At 31.4% G+C, this 23,638-nt stretch overlaps 1 protein-coding gene across 6 annotated transcripts in view; it reads right to left on the bottom strand.

The window, feature by feature from the left end:
• LOC135133488 (serine/threonine-protein kinase 26-like) overlaps positions 1 to 23,638 on the bottom strand; it is a 147,562-nt gene that overhangs the window by 18,516 nt on the left and 105,408 nt on the right. For 5 of the 6 annotated variants that reach the window (XM_064061924.1, XM_064061921.1, XM_064061919.1 and 2 more), the window contains one exon: positions 17,629 to 17,853. In XM_064061924.1, coding sequence (XP_063917994.1) covers positions 17,629 to 17,853 — 225 coding nt within the window. Of the gene's footprint in view, positions 1 to 17,628; positions 17,854 to 17,914; positions 17,981 to 23,638 lie in introns of those variants that run through there. The other variant, XM_064061923.1, reaches the window with a different exon arrangement.

Below are 23,638 nucleotides of genomic sequence, written 5' to 3' on the forward strand. Positions count from 1 at the left end.
GGCGATCGTAAAGCAACGAGACGTCCATAAAATTATCGCACAGACAGTTAACGACGCGTCGTCTTGCATTCGAATTGATAAATTTAGTATGATGTCGCTGATGCAATTGTATGCAGAGGAGACGCCAGCGTCATCTGCATGAGATACACGATTTTTTTGTTTTGAGGAGTCGAGGATGAATTGGCGAAAGACACGACATGGGAATGAAAGAGCGACAACATCTTCATTTTTATTGTAGTAATCAACGTCGAAATTGTCGGTGCATGTAGCAAGGAAGCGGTGAAGTTTGTCAAATGTTGGCATGTTTCAACTTCAAAGTACGGCTTTCGTACACGTACGCGCAAGGAGAGTTTTAAGATGAACGACTAGGCTTTGTGACGGTAAAAGAACTTCGTACAACGTGACTATATTGTAAAATAATCAGTTTTAATAACATGTTAGCAAGATTTTAATGAATTGGAACTACTGAACAGAAAATCAGATATTTCACTGGGTTTTTTAAACTACAACAAATGCTCAATGTGAACCAGTAACTATTTTTTGTATATATGACAATTTTTAAAATAATACAACAGGACTTTTTTAAATAACAAAACAACGGGTTCTAAACCTACTTAAAAGATTTCTACTTCGGGGGAAAAAAATTCGTCGGGTCACATAACATCGAACTTCCCTCACCTTTGACGCTTCACCGATACAGCGCGAACAATCAAGAAAACCAAAAAGCCGTTTCTGAAATAATCGACCAAATAAATTCTTTTTAGGATACCTGTATATGCAATTCCAGAATATACAGAACAATTTTTAATAAATTTCATTTCCTATAATATACTTTTTTAAAATTGAGACGTTTCTGAGAGATATAAATCTGCTCATACATTAATTTTCTAACATTTGAACAAAATTATACCACAATATCTTTTTTAATAACATTGTCAATTTCGATATGAGATGAATACATTAATTTAGTTAATCTTTTAATAATACCTAGATTGGAAGTGATCTTTATTACATTTTTTTAAGGATAATACCCAATGTAAAGTTAAAAACGCGTCAACTATCACACCACGGTAAGATGACGTCATCAACTTTTTGGTGGGGATGAGCAGACAAATTTAGTTAGTGAAAAGCGCTAAAAACCTTAAAAAACAATAAATATACTTGCATAACTGAAAAAGTCATGTGAGGTAAAATCTGCTTTTTAAAAACACTGAGTAAGCTTGAGTCATAAGTTAAAAAGTTGAGAGTAGAAAATACATTTCTAAAAAAAATTTGTCCAAAGTCGCCCTAGCCGCTGAAGTCACTTAAACTAGTCCAGTTACTTCGATAAATTATAATAAACAGTATGTTTTTTGGACACCCCGTATGAACAATAAAAAAATCTCGCTTTTTGGAAATTTATGAAAATCAATTTTGCGAATTTTTTGTGACAACTTCTAAAAGTAACAAAAAAATATACAGGGTGATGAAAAAATGACCTATTTGCTCGATGGTCCGTTAAGAAGGCTCTGCAGAACTTGAAAAAATGATTAAAAAACTCTGAACCAAATTTTTGAAAATATAAAATTTGATTAACTTCGTAATTCTGATATATTTTAATGTGAAATTAATTGAAAGCCTAAAAATACGATTAAAATTGTCAAAAATAATAACTACTGTTATAAAACAAATCAGAATTACAAACTTTGGTGCAGGGACTTTTTGAATCATTTTACAACACCTTGCCAAAATTAAAAAAAATTCTATCAACATATAAAATTTGACAACAATTGGTCCGGTAGTTTCGGAGATAGTTTGTCTAATGAAAATCTGGATTGACAGCAAACAGACAGACAAAATTTTGCGATAACCTTAAAACACGTAAAATTTTTGTAGATTACAGGATAAATTGTACAAATTTTAATTTGGTTTTACCACCTATACGAGATATCATTCACACAAAATTAACAAAAAATTGGTCGAAGGTTATTTCTACACAATTTTCCTTGCCCCTGAAGTACAATAAACCAAATCCAGTTTTTTCGAAAAATTATAAATTTGATTATGCGAATTTTATTTTTTTATGGGAACCCTTTCCTGATTAAAATAAATTCATTCATTCATTAATTTTTTTGAGACACCCTGTCTAAGAAATTTAAAAACTTTTAATGCAATGATAAATCACAAGTATAGACTCATCATATTTTGCAGATTTTGCATAGGATTTATTCGGCAAAATTTTGAAATGAAGTCATCAATTTTTTGGGAGGGGATACACGAATAAATTTTGGTTAACGATTTCCTCTGATTACGATAACCTTAAAATATTTACAAGATTTCAGAGCATTAGGTTTTGCAGTTTCAAAGTTATATGGCACATACAGTTTTGAATTCATTCCAAAAATTTTGGATGTCTAGGGTGAAAATTCAACAGACAGACGGAAACGGGAGACCACTTTTTTCGTACTCTAGAGGTCACACGTTGAGAAAATATGAAAGTGGCAGTTCACCCGATGGACTCGATTACTATACATCTAGATAGCTTATGGAAGTAAAAAATGAAAGATTTTTTTATTCACGAGTTTTTAGTTTTTTTTATTTTTCCATTATTTGGAACTAAAACCCAAGAGCGGATGTACCAAAGCTCAATTAAATATTTGATTCCGATTAAATGTTTGATGAGGCATTAAGAAACCAGGTGACCGACTCTACGCTAATTAGATGTCGCTGAACGCCTCATTAAATGGGTGATTAACTTAAACTCAATTAAAATATTCTATAAACTGGCGCTAAAAGTAGCAAAGAAAATGAAAAATCAGGAGGTTTAATTATGTAGTACAGTCCACCGAAAACAGCTTCTATAAGTTACAAAAACTGAGGCGGATTCATAAACCACAAGGTTAGGATTATCTTATTTTATAAAATTTGAACTGAATTTCTTATTCAAAATTTTTAGGCGACGGGATTTTTAAAAAGTTGTCTAAAAATTCGCAGACATAGATTTCGACGAGCAGATTCGAGAAACACAAATTGTTAATGGTCCAGGACCAAGATTTTTGAAAAATTCGCCTTGGAACAACGGTTTTTAATTGCATTGAAAATTGTCATATTTAATGTTATCAATTCGGGATAAATTGTTGGAATTTTCGAAGAAACGAAGCCGAAAATAACTTCTATAGTCTAATTAATCTACAAGAAAATACCTAAGTAATTTTCGAGAGCGTCCAAAAACGATCAGATTTTTGAAAAATTGTTTTAAATTCTCAAAAAATTCTGGGATATAAGATCTCGTAAACCACTAAATTTACTTTTAAAATAATGATGTTATTGCTATTATTTGATACTCCATTTGGCAGTTAACCATTATCTTATTTTATAAAATTTGAATAGCATTTACTATGCAAAATTTTTAGGTGACGAGATTTTTAAAAACTTGCCTTAAAACCCTCAAAAAAGTCGCAGACAAAGATTTCGACGAGCAGAATCGAGAAACACAAATTGTTAATGGTCCCGGACCAAGATTTTCTAAAAATTCTCCTTGGAACAACGCTTTTTAAAAGCCTTGAAAATTGTCATTTTTAATGTTATCTATTTGGGAAAAATTGTTGGAATTTTCGAAGAAACGAAGCCGAAAATAACTTCTACAGTGTAAATCTACAAAAAAATGTCGAAGTAATTTTCGAGAGCGTCCAAAAACGATCAGATTTTTGAAAAATTGCCTTAAATCCTCAAAAAATTCTGGGATATAGATCTCGTAAACCACTAAATTTATTTTTAAAATAATGATTTTATTGATGTTATTTGATACTCCATTTGACAGTTAACGATTATTATATTTTATAAAGTTTGAATAGTATTTACTATTCAAAATTTTTAGGTGACGAGATTTTTAAAAAGTTGCCTAAAAATCCTCAAAAAATCTCAGACATAGATTTCGACGAGCAGATTCGAGAAACACAAATTATTAATGGTCCCGGACCAAGATTTTTGAAAAATTTGCTTTGAAACAATGTTTTTTAATTGTCTTGAAAATTGTCATTTTTAATGTTATCTATTCGGGAAAAACTGTTGGAATTTTCGAAGAAATGAGCCGAAAATAACTTCTACAAGTCGAAATCAAGAAGAAAATGTCTGAGTAATTTTCGAGAGAATCCAAAAATGGTATTTTTTTTTAAATTGCCAAAAAATCCTCAAAAAATTCTGGGATATAGATCTCGTAAACCATTAAACTTATTTTTAAAATAATTATGTTGGTATTGCTGTTATTTCATACTCCATTTGGCAGTTACGATTATCTTATTGTATAAAATTTGAATAGCATTTACTGTTCAGAATTTTTAGGTGACAAGGTTTTTAAAAAGTCGCCTTAAAGTGCTCAAAAAATTCTTAGACATAGATGTCGACGAGTAGATTCGAGAAACACGAATTCTTAATGGTCCTAGACCAAGATTTCCGAAAAATTCGCTTGGAACTACATTTTTTTTTTAATGTTGTCTATTCGGGATAAATTGTTGGAATTTTCGAAGAAACGAAGCCGAACATAACTTCTACAGGTCGAAATCTGCAAGAAAATGAATTTTCGAAAGCGTCCAAAAATCCTCAAAAAATTCTGGGGTATAGATCTCGTACACCATGAAACTTATTTTTAAAATAATGATGTTGGTATTGCTGTTATTTCATACTCCATTTGACAGTTAACGATTATCTTATTTTTTAAAATTTGAATAGCATTTAGTAAGCAAAATTTTTAGGTGACGAGATTTTTCAAAAGTTGCCTAAAAATCCTTAAAAAATTCCAGGACATTGATCTCGACCAGCAGATTCGAGAAACACAAATTGCTAATGGTCCCGGACCAAGATTTTCGAAAAATTCGCTTGGAACTACATTTTTTTAAGACCTCGAAAATTGTCATTTTTCATTTTAGCGATTCTGGAAAAACTGTTGGAATTTTCGAAGAAACGAAGCCGAAAATAACTTCTAGAAGTAGAAATCTGCAAGAAAATGTCAGAGTAATTTTCGAGAGCGTCCAAAAACGGTTAGATTTTTGAAAAACTGCCTAAAACCCCTCAAAAAATTCTGGGATATTGATCTCGTAACCCATGACATTTATTTTGAAAATAATGATGTAGGCATTGTGTCCTCAATAAGCCTTGTGATTTTTTTATGATTTCCTGAGCCTCAGTTACATAACGAATAGGTCGGATGTCGCCATGACGTCACACACAGATCTCATACCACTCTAAGCTACACTAATTTAAAAACTACAACGTTAAAAGTTAAAAAAAAATTGGTCGAACCTCTCCAGTGTCAAGAATCCGACCAACCTTTCCACGAACCCACATCTGGTTGATTACCCGACGTGGAGCTCCGCACAGGCGCCCCATTTTTTCAGCTCGCGTGCTTTTGTGCGTCCCATCTCCATCTTTCCGAAATACGACCTTCTCAAATGAAGTCACGAATCGCTTAATTAAAAGCGGAGGTAATCAAGCGCACCAACATGGCGGCTTGGTGCTTTAATAACAAAGTACCAACGCTGGCAGAATTAGCGTCTAGCAATGAGTCACGACATCAGCTCTATGAGGTAATACGCGTCGTGCGAAACGACAGGACAATTTTCAATTTATTGGCGAAATCGGCAAGGACTCGTAACGACGCAGAGACGTAATCTCCGGCTTTGTATTCTCAAATTGAAAATTGTACGCGCCGAGGAAGAAGTCCGGACTCCGGCTTTGTCCTCGCTGCGAGTTCGAGCCTTAGGGTTACGTACGACGCAGGACCTTTGCTTACAAAGCCGATAATTAATTGCTTCGTTACCATTAACGATGTCCATTAGAAACGAGATTATTGTCTTTAGTGTTTGCTGTCGTGCAATGAAAGACGTATAGTGTCGCAAGACTTGAAATTTTATTGTTGATAGTGAATCGTAAGAAGGTCAAAATGACAATGCTACGAAAAATGGCGGAAATTCAAATATCAGGGTCAGTTGTGTGACCAGGGCGTTGTTGAAATTTATTCCAGCTGGGTTTACTTGTCCCATAAAAAGAACGTTTGGAGAATAGAACAATGATATGAGAAACTTTTACTTTTGGGCTACGGTTTCGCAACCGGTCACGATTTAAGTTCACCTTTTAAAGTTGACATGACGGATTGCGAGAGCCGGATCGGACGATTTGCGTCGAGATGGCATCAATAAGCGTTTGTTCTAACATGGTAATAGCGTGTAATGGTGTGGCAACCGGTAGAAAAGGCGAATGTAACGAAAGAAATTAGTTCAACAAACTTGTAGTGGAAATGTACGTATGATATCTGTGGGTAATCTACGTTGAAAAAGTATGCGGAAAGAGATCGAAATTTATTCATTACAAGTATGTAACGTGCTGTGACAATGAGAATAAGTCAACCATTCCATTGGTATAAATTAAAGTGGCGATATTCTTTGTTGGTGGAGAGAGAGGCCTTGCTTGGAATTCCGTAGCTAAACTTTAACTGCAATACGGAAAAATCCAGTTTCTTTGATCGATTAAGGTAGTTTGGTATGATGGGGTCACTATTTTTGAAGGGGTGCAGCAAGTCATGTTTATAATAAATTCCAACTGTTGCTTCGGTTCCATATTTCGGAACGTAATTCTCGTTAATCAAGAACCGTCTGCTGATTGAAGAACTAATGAGTGACGTTAAGATATCCAAGTGATAATAAAAGTTTTATCATCCGTTTTATATACAATACATCCATACCGCTATTATCTATAGAAACTATCTCTCGTGTTTATCTGCTACCGTACTGGTGAGAATTATTCCTATTTTTGAGGCTATCTTAGAGAAAAATTCCATCAACATGTATCATACTCGACTTGTTTTTCATTTCCCGAGCGTAATCTCGATATTTCCTTGTAGAGTATGAAAAGTAGGTCTCCCGTTTCCGTCTGTCTGTTGTCTCCGAAAGTATTATTGTGAAATTGAAATATTTTCAACAAAACAAAACGTTAATTTTGTTTTGATTTAAAACTTCCCGGGCGTAAATTTTTGTTTTCTCGACGTTTCATGATTCTCCTCTGTCTGTCGTCTCTCCTTTGTGTTGATTTTAGTAGATAGAAGATCTCAGAAACTATTGGACTGATTGTTATCAAGATTTATTTGTATTTCAGGAATATCGTGTAGATGATAAAACAATAACCAACATTTCTCTGATCATTCCCAGCAATAATTTGATGACGTCAAGTAAAAGTTTTGCATTGTAAATGTCATTTAAATTTTCCAAAATGACAATCCTAAACTTGTGGTTTATGAATATGCCTGGATTTTTTAAACTTATAAAAGGGGTATCATAAAAAAATAAATTATCAAAATAAAATTCGTAATAAAATTTGTATTTGTTCGACTATATTGCATACTTAAAACCCCTGACGTTTAATTTTCAATTCTTTTAGAGTTTTAGTTCCAAATAATGGAATTTTTGGGCAAGTAAGCTTTTGAAAAAAATCCAAATTGTATAACATTTACAATTTATCTTGGAAACTACAAACATTTTACGTGCTTTAAGGGTATTGCGAAAATTTGAAAATAAATCTCACTCTTCAAATTAAATTTTTCAGAACCACTGTGTACTATTGGCAAAACCAAAAATGTGGACAAACTTCGGTATCTCCTGTAGTTTTTAGAACTTTTATATATATATATATAAAAAAAAAAAAAAAAGTTGATTTCAATACTACATATGCACAAGGTTAAATTTAGGAAATATATTATGAATTATTATGATCAGTTTTACCTATGAATGGATTCTTAAAAGTCAAGATTCTTCGCAATAGTAACTGTAAGTTCGTAATTATGTTTTTAATTCCGAACATGTTTTTCCCTCGAACGTGGACAGATTTTTCTCAAAGAAAAATTACCTATAAAGACATTTTCTTGTATACAGGGTGTTATTGAAAGGTACGTACAACAAAATTGACAGTTATTCGCGAAGTCCAAGAGGTCTGAAAAACTTATTTTGTGTTATCAAAATTATAAGGGGAAAATGAACCCTTATCCAACTTTTTATTTAATTGATTTTAGTAAATCCTACCAGCTGTAACAATAAAACTTTTGTCAAGCCTAAATGTTGCTATAGAAACGAAAGATGATTTTTTATCAGAGGCGTACAACGAATTTGGACATATATTTTTAATAATTTTTATCTCTAAAAGGAGAACACTTTTACCTGCATTTTTTTTTTTACTGTTAGCACCCATACTTCGAGACCAATTGCCGATTTTATTTTGAACATACTTTCAATAACACGCTGTTTATCGACTTGTATAAGTTATTTTAGAATCCACTTCTTCGAAAATTACAATTTTTCGAGAATTAATAAAATCAAAATTTTCGATATATTTAAGAAATTTCAATATCAAATCGAAATTTTCGAAAATCTTGATCCGGTGTCATTAATATTTTACGTTTTTAAAATTAACTTGTCGAGATCTATATCTCAGAATTTTTTGGAGATTTATAGTCAGCTTTTCAAAAATCTCAATTTGTAAATGAATTTTTTGACCATTTGGGGAGCACTTTTTGAAAATTACAGAAAGATATTTTCTTGTCGATTTCGACTAGTAGAAGTTATTTTCGGTTTCATTTCTTCTAGATATCAAAAAAAAAATTCAAACCGATTTTTCAAAAACGAATTTTTTTATCGCTTTTGGAGTACTCTTTGAAAAATAACTAAAAACATTTGCTTGTAGATTACCACTTGTACAAGTTATTTTTGGCTTCATCTCTTCGAAAATATCAACAATTTTTCCAGAATCGTTAAAATGAAAGAAGACAATTTTTGAGATATTTTAAATTTTAATTTTCAAATCGAATCTGTCGAAAATTTTAATCCGGTGTCATTAACATTTTACGTTTTTCGAATTAGCTCGTCGAGATCTATATCCTATAATTTTTTTAAGATTTATAGTCAGCTTTTTGAAAATCTCAATTTGTCAATGAATTTTTTGACCATTTTGGGAGCACTTTTTGAAAATTATCTAAAGACTTTTTTTTGTCGATTTCGACTGGTAGAAGTTATTTTCGGTTTCATTTCTTTTAGATATTAAAAATTATATTTTCAAACCGAATTTTTCGAAAATCTTGGTCTGGTACTGTTAACATTTTACGTTTTTCGAATCAGCTTGAGATCTATATCCCAGAATTATTTCAGTGTCAATTCGTCAATGAATTTTTTGATCGTTTTTGGAGTAACTTTGAAAATTACCCAAAAACATTTTCTGGTAGGCTACGATTCGTAGAAGTTATTTTTGGCTTAATTTCTTCTAAAATTCTAAAATTTTTTTAGGAATAGATAAAATTAAAAAAAACATTTTCGAGTTATTAAAAAAACCGGTTTCAATTGGAATTTCGAAAATCTTGGTCCGGAATCATTAATACTATGTTTCAATCAACTCGTCGAGATCTAGACCTCAGAATTTGTGGAGAATTTTTAAGCAACTTTTCCCAAATCTCAACTTGTCAACGAAATTTTTATTGTTTCTGGAGCACTGTTTGAAAATTTTCCAAAAACATTTTTTTGTAGACTACAACTTGCAGAATTTATCTTCGGCTTCATCTGTTCGAAAATATCAACAATTTTTTCAGAATCGATAAATCGATAAAATGAAAGAAGACAATTTTTAAGATATTTAAAATTTCAATTTTCAAACCCAGTTTTTCGAAAATTTTAATCCGGTGTCATTAACATTTTACCTTTTTAGAATTAGCTCCTCGAGATCCCAGAATTTTTTTTTTATTTATACTCAGCTTTTTAAAAATTTCAATTTATCAATACATTTTTTACCGTTTCTGGAACGCTGTTTGAAAATTATCCAAAAACATTTTTTTGTAGGCTACGATTTATAGAAGTTATTTTTGGCTTCATTTCTTCTAAAATTCTAACATTTTTTAAATTAAAAAAGACCATTTTCGAGATATTAAAAAAAAACCGGTTTCAATCGGAATTTCAAAAATCTTGGTCCAGCATCATTAATACTATGTTTTTCAAATCAACTCGTCGAGATCTAGATCTCAGAATTTGTGGAGAATTTTTAAGCAACTTTTCCAAAATCTCAATTTGTCAACGAAATTTTTATTGTTTCTGGAGCACTTGAAAATTTTCCAAAAATATTTTTTGTAGACTACGACTTGCAGAATTTATATTCGGCTTCATCTCTTCGAAAATATCAACAATTTTTCCAGACTCGTTAAATGAAACAAGGCAATTTTCAAGACATTTTAAATTTAAATTTTCCAACCTAATTTTTCGAAAATCTTGATCCGGTAGCATTAACATTTTACGTTTTTCGAATTAACTGGTCAACATCTATATCCCAGAATTCTGAGAGGATTTATTGACAACTTTTCAAAAATCTCAATTTATCAACAAATTTTTGGCTGTTTTGGGAGAACTTTTTGAAAATTACCCAAAGACATTTTCTTGTCGATTTCGACTGGCAAGTTATTTTCGATTTCATTTCTTCTAGATATTAAAAAAATATTTTCAATCCGAATTTTTCGAAAATCTTGGTCTGGTACTATCTATCAACACTTTATGTTCGTCGTTCTAGTATCTTTTGAGGATTTTTAGATAACTTTTCAAAAATCTCAATTTTTCAGTACATGAATTGTTTTATCGTTTTTCGAGGAGCACTGTAAAAATTACCGAATATTTTCTCCTAGATTTCGACCTACAGAAGTTATTTTTGGATTAATTTCCTCGAAAACTCTAATACTTCTCCAATAACAATTTTCGAGATATTTAAAAAAATCATTGTCAAACCGAATTTTTCGAATACACATTTATTTACATGCTTTTTAAACAACGTTTCACCATGAAAGTAATCGGTTCTGTAGTTTTGGATATTATCTATTATATCGTTAACAGATGTCGGACAGAACATATGCAAAATACCAGTTTTCAGTATACGAAGAAAATCTAAGACGCGTAATTTTTTTAGCAATTCACCGGAAAAAATCACATAAATAAACAGTTATATATATTAATAAGAGCAATCTTTCTCGTGTTTGAAACAAAGAACGAGATCATTACCTAATATACGACGCAGAAGAAAACTGACTTTATAAGCAACTTCTCGGTACATCAAACAATTTAATTATTTCTCGGCCTTACCTCTCCCGTCGCTCTTATTCAGACTCGTTATTTTTAAAATTGCGATATAAATTCCTTGATAAAAGAATTTTCTTTAATACGCTTCAGTCTAATAATGCAAGTCATCAAAGCAAACCCAGTCTTTGAGCTTTTTCCGCTTTTCTGAAAACGCCAAAATCTGCATTATCTCCACAAAGCAGAAATGCAAAATCCGGCTTTACTGGACAAACTGCTTTCAGAAGGCGGAAAAAAAAATTGATTTAATCATAACCGTCTGCACATTTTTCTACAGTTGAGGATAGTGCTAAAGACAAGCAAAGAGAAAATCTTCAGTCGTTCCTTTTATGTTCGATCCGGCTACTTTCCAGCGCTTTGTCAGGGAGAAAAACGCATCACGTCTCGAGAAAACTCCTCAACGCACTTCGCTTTGTACCTTGGAGAGAGTACAAACGAATAAGTTTTTTTTAAGAAGGGGGGTATTGACTCCATCTACTTAGGAGTGAAATAATACCGGGCTTTGAACCACAAAGAGAGATCACTATTGCAAAACCTATCAAGAAAGCGCTACCGAGTTGCTAGTTTTTCTCAATAAACGCTGCGATCTTGCATTTTATTGTGAGAAATAAAAATTCAACCTTATCACATCACCAGATAAAATAAACAATCCTCGTTTCTCGTTACCTTATCCATAAATGGCAACGCACAAAACAGGTGACTCACTGTCACTTTTTTTTTTAATTACTCGGAAGACAAACTGGAATTTGCGACACAAACTGCAAGGTGGTTCCACCAAAAAGATTCAAGCCCACGTCGAGAAGTTGAAATGAATAAACAAAAAATTCTCGTTGTCCACGCTTCTGTTACACACCTATGGTAAAAAACGCCGCTTTTAAAAATAGAGCACGGTTGCAATTCAAATACAGCCGAGCCTACAATGACGCAAAGGCGACATTTCAAACACCCCGCACTGATTATTATCAAGTAATTTTAACGTTTCTTTTAATTTATGGTCCGGAGTTGTTTTAACGTTAACTCTAGTTTGTAGTTTAATATGAATTTATATCTCGAATAACAGCTCTTGTCATTATTGTTTTTATGGAGTGTTGGTGGAACCGGAATTATTGATTGTATTAATAGAATGCCTGGAGTAAATAAATTTACAACTTTTCCGTTATAGGAATATTTTGAAGAAGGCCTAATTTCACCTTTTGGTGCCTACTTCAATGTTAACTAAAGTTGTTTTACTCATCCCTCCTTTTTCTTCTTTTTCGTCTTTTTGTTGTATTGTTAAAGGGGTGTTCAATTTGAAAACTTACGTAGTTTATTAATCCAGCTTTATTTTTAGCTTTGATATCCAGATTTTGAAAAAAAAAAAAATCAAAATTACGAACGAAAGTTTCAAACTTTGATAATATAAAATCGATGGTTCCGAAATTATTTTGATGGCTTTTTACTGTTATTGTAAACATGGAAACTCGCCCTCCAAAAAAGTAATGACGTCATCTAAAAATTTTGCTAAATATTTCAGTTCTCAAATTGCAAAACATGATTTTCATGAAGCCCAGCAACATATAATTTTCTCAGTTTTTCTTCATTTCTTTTAATCATTACTTTTTCTTTAATTTTCCCATTTTCGTGTCTTCTAGGATAACACTGATTTAGGCAAATGATGTACCCTCCAAGAAAATGGAGGGTGGGTGGGTGGTTGGGGATGGTATTTGCTAAGATACGACTGATTATGGCAAATAACGTACCTTCTAAAAAAATTGATGGTGGGTGGGTGGGGCTAATACCTATCAAGATAAGACTGATTTTGGCAAATGAAGTACCCCCTGAGAAAATAGATGGCTGGTAGGTGGGGCTAGTACTTGCTAAGATAAAACTAATCTAGGTAAATGACATACCCTCTAAGAAAATAAAGGGCGGGTGGGCGGGGCTAGTATAAGACTGATTTTCGCAAATGACGTACCCGCTTCAAAAAATAGATGGTGGGAGGGTGGGGCTAGAAACTGCTAAGCTAAGATAAAACTAAACAATAGTAAGAATATTCACTGGAATAAACTGGGGGTAGATGGGCGGGGCTACTGCTTGCTTATAAGAAAAAAGGTAAACTCAGCTCCACCCACTTTTTTTTCTATTTTATTGACTTATTTTATTTACTGTAAAATCCGCAAAAACTAAAATTTAAAGCAAAGTGCCTATCCCTACTCCGTTTTGATCATTCATTCTTAATGGCCCTGAAGAACGGAAGTTGGATTTTATGTTGATAAATACTAAATTCCAGGGTTACATTTTTTTAATTTTCAGTAAATTTTATTTTTTTTTCGAAAAAATGTTTCAATTTTTGATTTGCAATTTTTATAGTTGTCATTTATAATATGTAATAATAATAATAATCTTTAAAATATTTCAGTTTTCCAATTTTACGATTTTAGAATTTTTCCATTTTTCAATTATTATTGGATTTTAAAACTTTTTCGTTTATACGACTTTTCAATTTTTGATTTTGATTATTTTACTGGAAAAGAGGAACTGAATTCTATCTTGATTCTTCATTTTTTCCTTTCTTCAGATTTTCAATGTGCAATTTTTCGTTTGGGTTTTTTATTTCCTTTATATTTACAATGTTTTTCAATGTTCTCATTTTATAATGTTTTGTTTTTTCAATTTCAATTTTTCGATTTGTAATTTTGCAGTTTTTAATTTTTTTTTGTTGCTCAAATTTTACAATATGCATCTCCTTGAGTTTTTTTTTATTTTTCAGTGTTTCGATTTTCCAACTTTTGGATGTTTCAGTTTCAGTTTTTAGTTTTTACAATTTTTCGATTTGCAACTCTTCCTTTCGATTTTTTATTCACTTTTGTTCTTCAATTTTCCGATTTTTCAGTGTTCTGATTTAATAAATAAAAAAAAAAGAAATTTTTAATTTCTGGATTTTTCAAAGTTTGGATTTGCAAATTTTAGGTCTACAGTCTTACGATTTTGCAACTTTTAGACAATTTTTCGAATTTTTCACATTTTCGATTTTACGATTTTAGAAATTTTCCATTTTCCAGTTATTCGATTTTTTATTTTTCAGTTTCTCGATATTTTTTTTTAATTTTTCAATATTTCAATGGTAGTTTTTCGAATTGAAAAATCGAAAAACCAAGAAATCGGAAAACCCAAAATTTAAAAAATCAGTTGAAAAATCGGGAAATGAACAATCGAAAAATAGAAAAAATCCAAAACTGATGCCACGAAAAATTAGAATATTGGAAAATTGAAAACTCGGAACATCGAAAAATTGGAAAATTGAAAAATCGAAAAGTCGAAAAATTGAAAAAATGGAACATCGAAAGATGAATCATTAAATCATAGAAAAATCGAAAAATTGAGAAATCGAATAAGCCCGAAATCGAAAAAACGTGAATAATTTAATGTAAAAAATCGATAAATCGAAAAATCCAAAATTCTAAAATTTTAGAAATCCAAAAATTAAATTCTCGAAAATTTAAAAAATCTAAAATTTAACAATCGAAAAATTGAAACATCGAAAAAGTAATAAATCGAAAAATCAAAAAATTTAGTCAAAATATTGGAAAATCGAAGAAAAATTGAAGAATAGAATAAGTGAAAAATCTTGAAAATTGAGAAAACGAAAAATCGAAGTCCAAAATCTCCGAAATTTAAAAAATCGAAAAATTTAAACACCGAAAAACGGAAAAATCGAAAATCGAGCCATCGTGAAGATGAGAAATCGATCAGTCGAAAAAAAAAAAGCGATTAATCGAGAAGTTGAGAAATGGGAAAATCGAAAAATTAATAATGTAGAACCCTTAAAAACCGAAAAATTGAAAAATCGAAAAACTGAGTAATCGAAAGTTGAAAAAAAAATCTAAAAATCTAAAAATTCAGTAATCAAACAGTTGTTATAGATTTACAATTTTGATTTTTTTTCGAAAAATCTCGACGTCTAGCATAAAAATTCAACACGGATTAATAAACCACAAGTTCAGGACTATGTTACTTTTTAATATTTATTCCACAAAAGTGTAAGATGACTTCATCAATTTCTACGGAGGGGGGCATTGATGGATACATTTTGATTAAACAGGACGAAAAGGACAAAGAACGAAAAGGACGAAAGACGAAAAGAAGGAAAAGGACAAAAAGGTCGGAGGAGGAAAAGGACGAAGGACGAAGGACGAAAGGGATGAAGGACGAAAAAGACGAAGGACGAAAAGGACGAATGACGAAAAGGACGAAGGACGAAAAGGAGGAAAAGGACGAAGGAGGAAAAGGACGAAAAGGACGAAGGAGGAAAAGGACGAAGGAGGAAAAGCACGAAAAGGACGAAGGAGGAAAAGAACGAAGGACGAAAAGGAGGAAAAAGACGAAACGGACGAAGGACGAAAACGACGAAAGGCGAAAAGAACGAAGGACGAAAGGGACGAAGGACAAAAAGGACGAAGGATGAATTATAGAGTCGTCAAAACTGCAAAAATGTTTCGATTTTACAATTTTTGGAATTTCCAATTTTTCGATTGGATTCGTTTTTTCTTCGTTCCAATTTTTCGATTTTTAATTTTCTAGATTTTAGTTTTTCGTTTGTTTCGTAAGTTCTGCGATTTTCCACTTCTTTTATTTTGTGACTTCTTTATTTCAGTTTATCGATTTTTCAGAATTTTTTGTTTTTCGAATAAAAAAAATGGAAAATTTGAAAAACTGGAAAATTGAAAAATTAAAAAGGAAAAAAACACGAAGTATAAAATGAAAACATCGAAAAATCTAAAAACTGGAAATCAAGAACTGAAAAAATCGAAAGATTAAACATTGAGAGTGGGGCTAGTACTTGCTAAGATAAAAGTCATTTAGGCAAATGACATTACCTTCAAAATAATAAAGGGCGGGTGGGCGATCTAGTACGTGCTAAGGTCGGACTGGTTTTGACAAATTTTGAATTGTGAAAATAAATACTTGTTAATATAACACTGATTTTGGCAAATCATATATGATACTGGTTTATAATGAGGGGTTCGTGAAATTTTTTACTCATGCTATAATCCCTCACATTATAAACTCCTTTAATAATTAAAAATACCAAATTTTGTGTGATAGATTATCATAATTTATTGTTACGTAAGTCTATTTTTTTAACAAACAAATTAATTTATTTTTATTAAATGGTTGTCTGTATTCTTTTGTTTGTTTTTTTTAATTGTTTTTGAAAGAAGTACAACTCAGCCGAGCCTCCCTTCTCAATGCATCGATGTTACGCCACTGATGGCCCGGCTACAAGTCGCGCAACTTAAGCCCCGCCCCTGTACCCTTCCGTGCTGAAATTACTTCTAAGAAAGCTCCAAAGAACTGGAAAAGAAATGGTTAAAAAAATCCCTGAACCACATTTTTGAAAAAACTTCAAACTTGAAGAATTAACTTCGTAATTCAGATATCTGTAACGTAAATTTAATTGTCAGTCTAAAATTCCGATAAAAATAGTCACAAATGACTTCTCTCAACAGCAGAAAATGAGGTTGTAGATAGTATTCTAGCAAATTATTACTAATTAATTATTTAACTGTCTATTAGACATGCAGCTCATAAAAACAAATCAAACGAACAATTTTTAAGTTTTAAGGCAAGGATTTTTTACATTATTTTTTCTTTGTTCAATAAACAGTCCCTAACAACTTGATATAAATTTAGTGCGCCATTTTTGGATTACCCTGTATAAAAAAAAAAACGCTGTGACACTCGTTAAAAAGAACTCCTTTGCGATTTTTTTGTGAATCCTTGTATGGTTAAGAAAATTAGAATATCGTAAAATTAGGATTAGAATTAGAAAAATATGTAAAAATATAAAGAGCGTTCCAAAAAACTATAAAATAAATTACAATACAAAAACTATATAGCAGAAGTGATTTTAATGTAATTATGCTACTCAAAGAACTTGTACGACTTCAGTTTTTCGCTTTTTGAAATATTCATGAATGTGCACTTAGTGACACCCTGTATATGTTGATGTTACCATAAAAAAAAAAATTCCAAACTAATTTTTATAATTTGTCTGAGAAACTGGACTTTTTTTATTGTTTCAGTTCAGGGGTCGCAGTAACTTTGGACTACTTTTTTAAAGATAATTCCGATCAAGAAACAAACATGTTTTAAGAAAAAAAATTATGTTTACATATATTTTCTTCGCAAAATTCGTTTCCTACACAAGTAATTAAAGTTAATTTTGGTGGATGAGTAGAGGTGAAACACTGATGAGGTATACAGTTCTGGATTTTTTTTTTGTTGAGATTTTACTCTATTATCTTGTAAATTTCAAACAAAGAAATGTCGTTTTATTCGACAATCCCACTCTCGAACCTCACACTCAATAATGCGATTGCAAAACGGATGCATCTAATTTCTCCGTCGTCTGCATCGCCAATTAAGCCTGATTAGCAAAAAACCTCGCCAAATTAGCTCCGTTCACAACAAACCGGAAAAGTTCAGTTAAAAACCGAAAATCGGGTCGCCTCCACCGAAAACTCACCTTGAGGTACGATCCGTAATATTTCGTGACGAAAGGACTGTCGCACTGTGACAGCACCATAATTTCCTGTTGTATATCTTCGATTTCATCTTCAGCCTCTTCCAAATCTATGATCTTGATGGCGACCACCTGCGTCGTTCGATTGTCGATGCCTTTGAAAACTTCGCCGAATGATCCTTTGCCGATGAGCTCCTGTTTCGTGAATATCAGCTCTGGATCGACCTTCTGCAACAAAAGGAGCCGTTAAAAGCCGGTCTTCTCGCCCGCGTGCGATCAGGACGCTCACCGCACATCCAGCGGGATTATCGCCCATAGACGTGCTCGAATGACAGTTCAACTTTTAACGGAACAATTTTTTTGGCAGTGTCAAACTGTTTCGAGCGTCGCCCCGGCGATGCGAAACTGGACCGAAAATAAAGGAAGGAGCGCTTTTTCAGCGCTTCCATTAAGCTTAATTGGTTCCTGTTGGTTGCGCATATAAATTCGGACCTTTCGGAGATAAACGACGGCGATGATGCGTCATGATTAATTCTGTCGGGATTAAGCCGAATTTGGGGGCATAAAAATCAGGCACTACGATGTTCTGAGGCTAGTCTTTGACAGCGAGCGCGTTTACTTAGCTTTTACAAGCCATAAACGTGTAAATACGTCACGCAGAAAACGACGAGGACTTCTAGTTCTCGAGGGCGGTAATTTTATTTTCTAAATAATGTGAGCTGGTTTCGGTACGGACGCCGGGGAGGCTTAGAAAATTAGGCATTCGACTTTCGGGGAAGGCCGAATCGATACTCGCTCAACCGTCACAACGACCTCTACGAAAACATCATACATAATAAAGTATCTACGTTATGAATATTTGGTTACGTTTCTGCTGTTTATGCAGCGTCTTGTTTTCTGGTCTATTCAGGATCAAATATGCGCTGTAAGAGAAATTTCCATAAACAGCACGTAAATAGTCGGGCAATTTCGGGGCTCATTTCGTTTATTTTTGGGGACAAAGCACGGTTGATAATGCAAATGTTTCCAGGTGCTAACCAGAAATACGATCCTCGGTTGCACTTGAAATATTTATTTGCATAAAGTGTTTCCGGAAGATGGAGGAATATTAAATTACAACATCTTTATTTCAATCTGTACAGATCTTTCAACATGTGCCACGAATTAAATTGCCCGTTTGTAAATGAATGGGGTTTTTATGGTCCACTTGTAACGCACAACGCTTTTTTCTTAAGGAAAATTCCACAATTTGGGCGTTTTTAAATACCTGGAAGCTCGCTTTCTAAAACATGTTATCGTTATTTGCACGGTAGGTGACACGGAAAAACCACCAAATTGATAAAAGTAAGTTTTGGAAATAACGAAACTAACAATGTTATTAGTTGTGTTTACTATCTTATCATAACAAACCAATATTTTGACGGAAAAAACAGTGTCACATCAACTTACTACACAAATATATACCAGATCGCCCACAGACAAATTACCAAATGCGTGTGCGTTATCAATGTAAAACCACAAAAATTATTTTTTTTTTAAACCACATTGTTACAATAACAAAATAAAGATTATGAAAACACTCCTAAAATATTCAAGTTAAACAAATATATCAACTCGTCTGTTTTCTGATTTCATTACTATCTCTATTATTAACTCTAAATTAATATAGCATCAGATAAAGTGATTAATTAATCTGCTCTGCTGGCTGAGATGATATAAAGTAAATAAGCAGAACGTCATCAACTTAATGACTATTTGTACAGAGTAATATGAGACACTTTTGTATTAAGTCATTTATTATTTCTTCCTGGATGTTAAAGATGACTATATTTTAATAAAATATACCAGGCTACTTGTACTTTTTGTGTTTATAATAATCATCAAGTCATACAGAACAACGGTAGAAATACCGCTGCATTATTTTTGTTGTTGATTTAATGTCATTGAAATGCTTTTATACTACGTTTTTTCCTCTTTTAAAACATAGTTTGCTAGAAAAAATTATCATTAAAAAATTCTGATGACCTCAGAACACTAAAAGTAACTTATACTAATTATCAGTTTTTTTATATTTTGCTCAATATTGCCGAAGGTGAACTTAAACCCCGCCCCCTGCTAAGTTCGGTAAGGTAATTGAAAACGCAATTGATTAGTACTCCAATATAGAAACTCCCACCATGAACCAATTAATTCGAATAATTATGTAATAACCCTTCCTCCATTTTGAATTTTTAATTCTAACAGAAATTTTCCCTTCTGTTAGCAACAGTGCAGGACTTCGAAAACTGGCAACCTGTTCCTGAAGCATGTCATTTAAATCGTATGAAGGACAAACTACCCAATTCGTGTTTAATCGAAAGGTTTTAATCGATTAAATTAGTGTATTTTCGTTGCTGGCTATATCCGTTAACTAAATATTTTTGCTCCTACTTGCTTATTGACGTTAATTTTTTGGACAGAATTTACTAAATTTTAATAATGTAGGAATTTCTACGCTTTAGTGACATTTAAATTACTAATAACCGAGCAAAATTCATTACATGGATGTAAAAAATAATCGACTGCAATTATCAAGGTTGATTAACAAATAATAGTAAAAATAATAATCATAAAATTTTTAAAGTGATACTAAATTTTTTCATCAAAATCTTACTACAGCGCGGAAATATAAACAACAATTAAGAACTATAACGTCAAATTCTGATATTCATATTTCATAATTATTAATTACACAGATAGTTGATTTAAATTCGTTTGTATAATTTTTCTTTTCTTAATGAACAAAATTTTGCACGCTGGTATTTAACGTCAAGGCTATTGCTACGATAAAACAAAAAAGAAATGTAAGTATTGTATAATTTTTACCAAAAAAATATATATCGTTTCAATAAAGCAGATATGAAACAGGATCAACGCAAGAACCATGAATCACTCCAGACTGAACACGTAACGTTTAATTTAGGTAGAATTTTAAAATCGTGAATGATGCAATATTTAATTCCAATTAGTTAAAATGCATTCTTGAAACAGCAGTGGATAATGTTAGGTGGTTTTATGTTTATTTCTTTCAAAATTATAAATACAATTAAAAAATTACATAAATGATCAGAATTGTGACTGAAACTTTGAAACATCTCTGAACAAGATGTGAAGGACTTAATGTAGATATTTGTAATTTTCGTTGATTTAAAAGTCATCTTTTAAAATGAGCATTAAAAGTTGTAAAAATAGTTATATTTGAATTTTATTTCAGGTAATTAGGCAACAATATCATTCTTTAAAATTTTTATGTTTGGAAAATATCGTTACATAAAAACAGAAACGAAGACGAGAAATGCGAGAACCTTGAGGCACACCTCATTCGACCCAAAATGAGTTTGACCGGAAGGACTTAATTTTCAAATTTTAGATGTAGAAATATTAATTTCTATCTTGATTAAAAGCCATTTTTCTCAACAAAACTGAAAAATGTTACCATTATCACCAATTCATTTTTTTCTAAATACGGTAGGATTTTTGTATTATTTTCATTTCTTTGCATATATTACAGAATTGATACACAAATGAGACTGAAACTTTGAAACACCTCCGAATAAGATACACTACATTTATTTTAAACGGCGAATTTTAAAGTACTTAATTTAGAAATTCTAATTTTAGTTGATTTAAAATTCATCTTTTCAAATGAGCATTAAAAGTTGTAAAAATAGTCATATTTGAATTTTATTTCAGGTAATTAGGCAACAATATCATTCTATAAAATTTTTATATTTAGAAAATATCGTTACATGAAAACAGAAACGAAGACGAGAAATGTGAGAACCTTGAGGTACACCTGATTCGATCCAAAATGAGTTTGACCGGAAGGACTTAATTTTCAAATTTTAGATGTAGAAATAATAATTTCTATCTTGATTAAAAGACATTTTTCTCAACAAAACTGAAAAATGTTACCATTATCACCAATTCAATTTTTTTTAAATACGGTAGGATTTTTGTATTATTTTCATTTCTTTGCATATATTACAGAATTGATACACAACTGAGACTGAAACTTTGAACCACCTCCGAACAAGATACACTACATTTATTTTAAACGGCGAATTTTAAAGCACTTAATTTAGATATTTGTAATTTTCGTTGATTTAAAATTCATCTTTTCAAATGAGCCTTAAAAGTTGTAAAAATAGTTAGATTTGAATTTTATTTCAGGTAATTAGGCAACCAATATCATTCTATAAAATTTTTATACATATTTGGAAAATATCGTTACATAAAAACAGAAACGAAGACGAGAAATGCGAGACCCTTGAGGCACACCTGATTCGATCCAAAATGAGTTTGACCGGAAGGACATGATTTTCAAATTTTAGATGTAGAAATAATAATTTCTATCTCGATTAAAAGACATTTTTCTCAACAAAACTGAAAAATGTTACCATTATCACCAATTCAATTTTTTTTAAATACGGTAGGATTTTTGTATTATTTTAATTTCTTTGCATATCTTACAGAATTGATACACAATTGAGACTGAAACTTTGAAACACCTCCGAACAAGATACACCACATTTATTTTAAACGGCGAATTTTAAAGCACTTAATTTAGATATTTGTAATTTTTGTTGATTTAAAATTCATCTTTTCAAATGAGCATTAAAAATTGTAAAAATAGTTATATTTGAATTTAATTTCAGGTAATTAGGCAACAATATCATTCTATAAAATTTTTATATTTAGAAAATATCGTTATATAAAAATAGAAACGAAGACGAGAAACCCGAGAACCTTGAGGTACACCCGATTCGACCCAAAATGAGTTTGACCGGAAGGACTTAATTTTCAAATTTTAGATGTAGAAATATTAAATTCTATCTTGATTAAAAGACATTTTTCTCAACAAAACTGAAAAATGTTACCATTATCACCAATTCAATTTTTTTTTAATAAGGTAGGATTTTTGTATTATTTTCATTTCTTTGCATATATTACAGAATTGATACACAATTGAGACTGAAACTTTGAACACTTCGGAATAAGATATACTACATTTATTTTAAACGGCGAATTTTAAAGCACTTAATTTAGATATTTGTAATTTTCGTTGATTTAAAATTAATCTTTTCAAATAAGCATTAAAAGTTGTAAAAATAGTATCATTTGAATTTTATTTCAGGTAATTAGGCAACGATATCATTCTATAAAATTTTTACATTTGGAAAATATCGTTACATAAAAATAGAAACGAAGACGAGAAATGCGAGAACCTTGAGGTACACCTGAGTCGACTCGAATGACGTAGTTTTGAAAATCTTAGATGTAGAAATATTGATTTCTATCTTCATTAAAATACAGTTTTGAGAGCAATAATAAAAAATGCTACCATTTGTTTTTTGTATTATTTTCATTTCTTGACATATTTAATTTTGATATTATAAAAGAGATCTTTACAAACAGACATTAAAATTTTTACAAATAGCAACATTTGAATTTGTCTACATACCTCCAGGAACTTTTTTATATTTGGAAAATATTACATTAAAACAGAAACGAAGAGGAAAAATGCGAGAACCTTGAAGTACACCTGATTGAACACAAAAAGAGTAAACTGACAGTTTTGACAGCAATATTAATATATTTTTTTAATCCGTCTGTATAACTTTCTCTTTTTTTAATGAACAAAACTTTGCACCTTAGGATTTAACATTAAGGCTATTCCTACGATAAATCGGAAAAGAAAGATATTTTATAAGGAGAAATTTTTTTCTTGATTTTGTAATCTATACTTATTTATTGTTAATAGAAAAAGTAGCACTATACAAACACAGTTGGGTTGTTCTTTTTTCACGACCATAACACATTTTTAAGAAATAATATATAATAAGGCAAGAATTCGTTTTTCCGCTGCACACCATTATTCACCATTGATTCTTATGTTATTTCTTCGGCGTAGTAACAGCCTTAAAAGGTAATTCCGCGCTATCTGGTGTGGCATACGGCACGTGCCCTCCTA

Source organism: Zophobas morio, unplaced genomic scaffold (assembly GCF_036711695.1).
Source record: "Zophobas morio isolate AGI-343-1 ecotype UQ-CSIRO unplaced genomic scaffold, CSIRO_AGI_Zmor_V1 ptg000022l, whole genome shotgun sequence".
Lineage (NCBI taxonomy): Eukaryota > Metazoa > Arthropoda > Insecta > Coleoptera > Tenebrionidae > Zophobas > Zophobas morio.